The following is a 9,443-nucleotide window of genomic DNA, read 5'->3' on the forward strand; positions in this document are numbered from 1 at the left end:
TTGGCAACAGTAAGATGTGCAGTCCCTTTGGGAAACTGCAGTCGCAATGCAGATCTGCAGCACTCTTCACCTGTGCTGCTTTTTTGCTGCTGCTGTAATTTCTCCTAAACTGGTCACTAGTCCAATTATGGCTGTGAAAAACTTACTCCGAGGAGAGATGTGTTCCTTTCCCACTAGTTTGGAGAGGTGGAGGAAAACATCATGCAGGGCTTGTAGCTTTAGTACAGCTCGTTCTTCTGATCCCCCTTTCTCTAGCTCATTCTTCTGATCCCCCTTTCTCTCGCTCCCCTAACACTATGTGTGTAGTTGGGAAGGAAAGCTAGTCTGTGTTAGCCTTTTTTTCTTCTGTCTCCTCTGGGCACTGAGGAGGTGGTGGGATTATTTCACACCAGGTTAAGGTAAGAAAGTCTGATTTGTCATCAGCTGAGTCCTGAAAGACAAGGTGAACTTCTTACAAATAGGTGTGTTGTGACATTGCCTCTCTCTTCTTGCAGGTGGTACCAATTCCAATTCTTTTTTTTTCCCATTCTCTATGTGAGTCACCATCTGGGATATGTTCTGGTCCCACCCTTGCATAACAAGCTAGATGACTTACAGTGCCAGGAACTAGACTTGTTGCTATGCTTTGGGATTTGGAAGGGAGTCCCTACCACCACCATACTCTCATATCATAGTATGAACAAATTGCTACACAGAGCTTCTGGGCTTCTGGTTTAACAATATCCTGATTTCAGCTGGAAGCCATGTTTATGTTGCATCCTGGGCAAGATTCACTGTGATGGGTGGATTAGAAAAAGAATTTTGGGTGTGTAACACTGCCCTGTTGGGTAAATGGTTATATCTGTGCAGGTTTTATGGCTCCTCTAGTCTCATTTCTTCTATTCCCTGAATGGCACAGAGCCACTGGGGGAATGCTGCTTTACAGAGGGAGTTAGTGAGCAGGCCAGAAAAAGCTGAGGGAATATTGCTCTGAGGGATGTGAAATCTGTAGTACACCTAACTTGTAAGAGGGATTTTGTATCTTTCCACCGATATGCCTGTGGTACTGAAGGTTTCAGTCTTTGCAACTTCATTTTATTGTAATGTTTCTGCCTTATTGTTCTGACCACATCAAAGTGTTGCCTCACTAGTAGGGGAAGCCCTGTGGAAGTCTTCCACAAAGCTTAGGAGAGAGAATGAGGACACAACCTCCCTGTTTAACTGGTAAACTGTTCAGAGATGGCAAAGTTTTTAACTATATTAACTCTTTTTTTACAGTTGTAATTTGTGAGCAATAGATTCAGAATAATCTGCTTCCATGTCCAGAATAGTTGAAAGGAGTATTGTTTTTGTTATTGTTCTCATACCGTCAGATGCTTGATGACTCCACCTCAACATTTACCAGGATACAGGGAAGGAAGAAGTATCCTTCTCTCCATCTATGTGCTGCAAGAGAACTTTATTCTATTCAGCTTGAAATCACTAAACTTTTGTATTATCTGTTTTTCATTGCAGATAGCTGCTGCTTTATGGTGGTATTATGTCTCTAAAGGAATCGAATATTTGGATACAGTATTCTTTATCCTGAGGAAGAAATTTAACCAGATTAGTTTTCTTCATGTCTATCACCATTTCACCATGTTCACCTTGTGGTGGATTGGTATTAAGTGGGTTGCAGGTGGACAAGGTGAGTTCCCTTCCTCCCATACCCTTTTGATGGGGCAGAAGGGAGAATTATTATTGTTTAGGAGCAATGGAAAAAAGTTTTGTAGAACTTGACTTTATAATTTACAAGACTGTTTATTAACACGTAGAGTCTCCCTCTGTGGGAAGCATGGGGGAGGAAAAGATAACAGGGCAATAATCTAATGAATTGCAAAACTTCATTTCCTCATGGGCATCAATTGCAAGCCTGATGTTCTGCCTTAAAAAGTATCCTTATTTTCTATGAATCAGAAAGATGTATTTGTCTTGCCTAACTTTAATTTTTGCAGATACAGAGAACTGCAAAATCTAATTATGGGCTACAATCTGTGTGCAAATTTAATGAAGTTAATGGAGATGTCATTTTGGCATTGTATCTGAGTTTGAGGTTTGCTTTCTTTTTTATAAAGAGGCTTGTATAAAATTCTGAAACCTTCCCTTGGAGGTGAGCCAATAAATCTGTCAATTCACTTTTAAAACCTATTCATAATGGTACAAGTCTGTAATTCATTATCAGCCTTTTTTTCCCATCGTTTCTTTTTTAAAGCCTCCATCAAATAATTTTATTATTATTTATTGTACTTGTCACATTCTCCCTTGCCTATATTTGTACCCTTGTTCCTGGTGTTTTGCCATTGTCCCTCTGAAATTACAACTCTTCGAAGCTGAGGATAAAGGAAAAGTGCCATGTTTTGTTTGTAATGTGCTTTGTAGGCTTATGACACTAAAATTAGCATATAGTAAATACAAAATGCCATATTATAAACACCAAGTTAATATTTTAGGTTTGGCATTTTTGTTGGGTTTTTTTCTGAACCACACTAATACTTTATGCATGGGGGGTTTATGTTCCCATTTACTATAGATATTTCATACTGAGTGGTCACTTATATTCAAAAGAAGAAATATATAAAATTAATACCTGTGACTATCTTTTAATTTCTCTCAAGTAATCTGCAGAAAGCAGGTACTCAGCCAGACAGTTCATGATCTTTATTGGCAACTGCACCTATAAAATAAGTTTATTGGAGACTGGATGGTTACTTGTGGTCTTGCTTAGAAGTTCTCTGGGTGTCTCAAAAGGCCCTCTCCCTTGTTGCCTTTTCAGAGTTTTCATGCTAAATATCAGCAGTTTTCAGTATAACTGTTGCGACTATTTCCAAATTTCTTTCAAGTTTTGGTTTTCTTGCACTGCTTCTTAGTTTCTAGGTCCTGCAAAAGGAAAAGCAGAGGTTGCTTTTCTGCCTTTATGTAGCACTACTGCATAAATGTGAATAGATGTGTTCTTCTGTTTTCTAGTTGATAGCACATTGCTTACATAGACAGGTCTATTGTAAACTAGACCCTATTATAGCTAACTGGGTCTGGACTACATGGACATTTGAGCTGTTTGATGTCAGCAGCTATTGTTTGTATTGCCCTAATCTTAGATATTGGAGCCTTTTTGAGCCTCTCTGTCAGTGTAAGAATACCTTAACAAGATGCAATGTGTGTCTGTTGAATGGCTGCTAATCTTGACAAAGCAAAGAGATCTTAATATAAATGAAACTGTCATCTTTATTTCCAACATGGAATGTTCTTGCTAATGTTATACTATACACTTATATATTTAAGAATGCTGGATATTTTAATGATAAATAAAGAAACTAAAGATGAATAATTTAGGAAAACTCACCTGGCAATGCCCTTGGAGTTCTTATAACCATAAGTCAAGTTTTACTCTGGTTGATTTTTTTGGCCTATTTAATCAGACTTTCACATGAGTTTCTTGATTTCTTGCTGAGAAGTCAACTTCATGCATTTAAATTCAGAATATGATACTTTACATTGTCAAATACAACTTTTAATAATCTCTTAGCAAAACAGTTGCAGTTATACTACAACAACTGATGTGGAATCCACGTCATTTATGTCTGTTAAATGAAAATCTTATGAAAAGCTTTTGCTTAAATCATTCCATGAAAGATGTGACATACTGCTTGCATGAACAGCTATTTGTGTCAGCATATGTTAACAGTCAGGTAGGTACTATACTATTGAGTATTTTGAAGATGGAATCCTGGCATGTCCTGTGCTTTGTAATTTTTACTGTTACATAAATAATACTAGATAAGACTTCTCTCTTTCTTCCAAAATTACATGACGATCTTCCCTTCTGTTCCATGACAGCTTTTTTCGGAGCTCAAATGAATGCATTTATTCATGTCATTATGTACATGTATTATGGATTAGCAGCTTGCGGCCCTAAATTTCAGAAGTACCTGTGGTGGAAACGATACTTGACCATATTGCAATTGGTAAGTAAAATTTCTCCCTTTAACTCAAAAGGTATTGCCTCTGAGTGGATTTGCATTTGCAGAGCTTTGGAACACATACTGCTCCTTCCAGAAGTTCTTCTCTGTCTGCCATTGACAGCTCAAGTTAGAATACTTCCCAGAGATGGAAGCGTTATCCTAGCATAGATAAGAGTTGTGTGAGTTAAAGTCTTTCCTTGCTGGTTATTTCAACTGAATTGCAAAAACGTGTTCAAAAGGTAGAGAAAATCCAGATCTTTTATAATCTTCTCATTTTCCTGTTTCTGAAAACTGTGACAGATACTGCAATAAATTTGATGTTCCTGGTCAAGCACAGGTGTGCACGCATGAATGTGACAGCTAAATACAGCTCCCTGCCACCTCCCAGTTTAGCAGTTTTCATAACTTAATGCATAGGTATAAATTGTTGCAGTCAGACCTACAGAATATATCCAGACCTTTTTGATTCTATGTTTTCTGTCTTACAGGTGCAGTTCCATGTGACTATTGGCCACACAGCCTTGTCTATTTATATTGATTGTCCTTTCCCTAAATGGATGCACTGGGGTGTCATTTTCTATGCTGTCACCTTCATTTTCCTGTTTGGTAACTTCTACTATCGGACATATAAGCTTCCCAAGGAACCTGTAAAGAATGGAAAAATAGCAAATGGTGCTGTTGCAAATGGAGTAAGCAAACCAGAAAATAATGCAGTGGTGGAAAATGGAAAAAAGCAGAAAAAGGGAAAAGCAAAAGGAGAGTAACTTGATCCAGGCCTTAACCATTGTTGGCAGTGAGGAACCTCCAGTTTGGTTTATAAAAGGAAGAAAAAAACACTATCTGTACCAATTAACCTTAGGTTACTGAAGAGCTAGAACACAGATATTTTCATTATTTATGAAGATTGTTTTAAGAACAACACTAAAGTTGAATTTCTATTGTAATTATGTAATTATCATGCATATGGTCTCTGTGTAAACTTATAGACTGCTGGTGTTGGTGAATGTAAGGAAGAATTGCAGTTGATTCCATGTTTAGCAGTCCAAAAGTTAATACTACCATTGGTAAAGGCAGTTTTGTTGGCACCCACATTTCTGGGGGGGGAGGGGAAGGAAGTAGCATTTGGATACTTGTGTTTTCCTTCCAGAAAATTATTAAATTTCAAATTATGATATATTATCTAATCAGAATGTGCAACTTTCTTGTCCTCCTTGGAGGGTATCTTCAGACACATTATGTGCTGTCTGAACAGTGTTTGAATTTTCAGAAATTACTTGATTTGAGTATCTGTTACAGTTTGGTTTTTGTTTTATTTTTTTTCTTGTGTGGAAATATACCTACCTCTTTATCTGCTGAAAAGAATATTGAGCATTAAATAACTGGTTTCTGAAATATGGAGTCTTCTAATCTAAATATCTGTTAACACTAATTCAGAAGAAAATATGATTTCCTGTGGGAGTAAAAGGGATTTTTTGTGGTATTTTTTGATCAAGTCATCAATGACCTTTTTTAATGTAAACTGAAATTTTGGAACAGTACTTTTAGTATAGCTAAATCAAGGAAACATTTTAAGAATGTATCAATATGAAAGAATATATTGTTTGAAGCAATCAGTTAAAAGTAGGCTTGCTGCTTGTTTTCCATGACCTGCATTAAACCTGTGATGCTGACTGATACTGAAAATGGTAAGATAATGTTATGGTGGAAAGAAAACAGCAACGTGTAATTCCATTTAGAAATGCTGCGTGCATGGGCAGTCATGCTATCTACAAGACCATCACTGTATTGAGAGAGGAATTTGGATTAAAAGTGCTAAATACAGCAAACATAAAACGTTGAAAATGCTGTTACTGATGGATACCTGTCAAAACTCTATTTGTTAGACACTTGCAGACAAAGTATTGCTGGTAGACGGGCCACCATTTTTAGTCAAAACTGCTAAAATAAGGAGAAGCCTTTTAGATGGATGTTCATTTGCATGCTATATAAAGGACTTTTTACTGTTCCTTTTGTGAAGAAAATAGAGAAAGAGTTATTCGCCTTTTGAATACTGTGATTACTAAGAGATGTTTTGAGCTACTCAGCATGCAGTGAGTATAGGACAGGAATGGAATTAGAAACCATGTCCTGAACTCCCGTGTTCCTTGCTCATCACTTTAAGAGCTGCATTGTTGCTGTCCAAATGCATTCCCCCCGGCCCTGGTCAAAAACATGTTCACAGGTAGCAACAACCTTGCATCTGTCTACTGGCACCATTGTTGCAGGAAAAAGTACATGGAGCTGGAGGTGTAAAGTGTGTGACACATTTAATAGATTTTTGCATCTCGATTATCCATTCGTCTGTTTATAGAACACAGGCAGGTCACATCTTCTGTCTCAGGTTTGTCTCTTTTCTCTATACAAAAAAAACATCTAAGCCCGAAAAACAGGTCCTAGGAAAAAAATTTTGGATAAAGTCTGTTGTATTCCAAACTAGATTGTGATGCTGGAGTTCGTTCAGCTGGAAGGTGGGTCATCCATAATTGCCAGCACTGTGGATTTTATGGCAGAATATAGAATTGTGAAAGAATGTCTCTGCCTAATTGTAATGTATGTGACCATTAAGTTTCTATCTGTTGTGTCTTGTGATTCTTCCAGCCTTTGTGCTGATGCTTTTTGCATTTGCATAACTGTGTATTTTTGTAGTCTAGCATGAGGAAGAGGGACAGCGGTCTCTGCTTCCTTCTTGGACAAATGCCACTACTCTTAACCAAGCCAAAATGCTGGCTGACTCGGTAACTTTGGAGTGGCTAAAGGAGTAAATAACTACGAAGAAAATTTACAGCAGACCTGCTACTCCAAGGTAATGGGTGGTGTGAATACACGTACCCTACTGAAAATTCAAGGTAGTTTACCCCACCTTGATTAAAGGGTAGCTTCTTTTTATTTGCCATGGGATCTGAGCAGCTAACTTTCAAATCTGTATCATTCCTTGAATTATGTTAAATTGGTTACATGTTCTATCGTTCTTTCGATAAGCCAGATCAGATAAACTGATACTCTTAGTGTGATCTAGATCTGTAAGAGCATACTGAGGAGTATTCGAGTACAGGTTCAATTATGTCTTTGCTACACTTTCTACATTAAGGATTGTATCTTGCATAATGGCAGATATTTAAATAACTGAAAGTTAAATCTTTCCTTCCCTCATAATGCATGGAAGTGGCTTAAATTGATTAAAACTTGAACCTTATTAGCAGAACTGGAGTAGGAACTTACTGTCAAACTCTGGGGCAATTGTTAACTTCTAAGAAAAAGTGAAAAAACACATTGTGAGAATGCATGGGTACATACACATCATGTTGTCTGGCCCTGTGCATAAAACCAGTTTGAGAGATCGCCATTTCATGGGGGGGGGGGGAAGTTAATTGCTGGAACACTGCTGTTTTGAGTACATCTTCTGCAATATGACTTTCCTAGCTCTATTAATGATATATTTGATTGTGTAACTAAAGTCCCGTTACAGTCTTGAATATAATGGCCTTATTAAATGTGCATTTTTGTAGGCATGGTCTTGAGTGCAATATTTCTGTTTCTGACTATGCAGCCAGACTCACAGGATACAGGGCTGAACTTTTACAGCTTTTTCTTTTTCAAAATTTGAGGCAATGATGCACATGTGAGATACTGACAGATTCATTAAAGTCATCTTTGAGTCTAAGGCACCTCAAAAGTTTGCCATGAAGGTAATAGAATATATGTATAAATATGTGTATTTGCTATCCACAGAACCGAAATTTAAATTATACAATCTACTTTGCATGTTTGTTGTTGGGAGGTTTTTTTAAAATCCTTCCAATTTATTTAAAAATTAAATTCAAACCATTTGGAACTTTTCTTTTTTTGCCAATGAAAGAGATTTTTTTTTTTTTTTTTGCTAGGAGTTCTGAAGCTCTTGGACCAGAGTATCATAATTATTTGATGCCATATAAGTAATACAATTTCATTTAGCCTCATCTCTAGCAGTGGCAGTTGTTGGATTATTTTAGCACTTTGTCAGTAAAATTAATACAAATTATCGATACATGTCTGTATGTATGTGTACACATACATAGTGTATGTGTGTGTGTGTATATATATATGGGTTCTTAGCAGATTCTTTCAATATGTGAAGGAAATTATGTTTCTTTAATGTGAAGTTGGCAGGAGCTAACAGAATGGTTCCTACAGCTTGAGCAGTAAAATAAAGCAGTTTTCTTCGATCCATAGATCTAATATCAATCTTGCAAACATAAATAGTATTTTTCAGTCATTTAGACATAGAATGGCAGACATGACGGAGCCATTTCACCCAGTGTAATAAATATTTTGAGGCATCAGTTGTAGATTCTGAGGGGAGGGACCTCAACTCAGTGTAGCTGAGGAAATATGCTGTTTTATAGTAGGAATCATTTTAGGAAACAGTATGAGTAACTTGCTCCAGCTAAGTCTTTGAAATGATTACAATCATATTCTCTGTTTAACAAAACACTTTGAAAAGTAAGTCATAGTCATAGAACCATTTAGTTTGGAAAAGGCTGTAAAGAAGATTGAGTCCAACTGTTGAATAAATGTTTCTCTGTAGATTCAAAAGCATGGCCTATTTGAATATGTGACCATCAATTACTTCCAGCTCCAGATCAGGAGAAAAAGGTGAAGGTAAAATGAAAATTATGCATATTTTTTTCAGGTTAACCTTGGGGCACATTTCTATAAAGTAAGCACCTGAACTCCACGTGCTGGGGAGGGAAGGTAAGAAAGGATAAATAGCTTTTGTGCTGCGAGGTCTCACTCCTAAAATAGCTTATGAACATACTTGCTGTCTCTTAAAAACTCGAGTAAAATTGTTAATGGTGCATAAAGTTAAACCTTGCATGTGGGCTGAGAGTCATAATGTTGAAACAGATATTTAAAATGAGATCTGTTTCAGTTAAAATTGAAGATAATTAAGTATATGGATAGTGTATTTATCTGGGTTAGAAGAACGGACTTATCCAATCTGACACCTAAAGCAAGACACCCATGTGACATCTCAGTGCATTGTGCTCTGATGCGTTGGCCTCTTTGCTGACATAAGCAGCTGGAGCTCTGTGGGAATCAATGGGGTGGTTCCCATTTACCTCAGCAGGGTACGTTGAACCCTAAAGAGTGGAGACAGTACTTGCTTTCTGCCAATATCCTGGGAGGATAAGGAAAATGTATGGCTCAGGGTGCTGCTTTTGCATAAGGTGTTCATGCTTTTGTAAACATTAAAAATAAACATTACTTTTTTCATGCTGCTTGAGTTTGGTTTTGTACATTCCGTAGTGTGTTCTTCTGCATCCCATCTTGCTTTGAGATGCTTGCTAATTTCAGTATTGTGTAGGTCGTGTGATGTAATCTGTTCTGTAGCCCAGAAGTTTGAGAAAAATATTTTTGTGGCACATCCTCCCATTTTAAGGTTATGGG

At 37.1% G+C, this 9,443-nt stretch overlaps 1 protein-coding gene across 3 annotated transcripts in view; it reads left to right on the plus strand.

Annotated features, from left to right (window-relative positions):
* The window catches only part of ELOVL4 (ELOVL fatty acid elongase 4), a 36,960-nt gene extending 27,681 nt beyond the window's left edge, over positions 1-9,279 (plus strand). For all 3 annotated transcript variants that reach the window (XM_027696729.1, XM_027696721.1, XM_027696738.1), the window contains exons 4-6: positions 1,495-1,666; positions 3,853-3,980; positions 4,466-9,279. In XM_027696729.1, coding sequence (XP_027552530.1) covers positions 1,495-1,666; positions 3,853-3,980; positions 4,466-4,741 — 576 coding nt within the window. In that variant the 3' untranslated portion in view covers positions 4,742-9,279. The remainder of the gene's footprint in view (positions 1-1,494; positions 1,667-3,852; positions 3,981-4,465) is intronic.
* Positions 9,280-9,443: the final 164 nt, after the last annotated feature.

This window comes from Neopelma chrysocephalum, unplaced genomic scaffold, assembly GCF_003984885.1.
Source record: "Neopelma chrysocephalum unplaced genomic scaffold, ASM398488v2 Primary Assembly neopelma1_23b, whole genome shotgun sequence".
NCBI classification, from domain to species: Eukaryota; Metazoa; Chordata; class Aves; order Passeriformes; family Pipridae; genus Neopelma; species Neopelma chrysocephalum.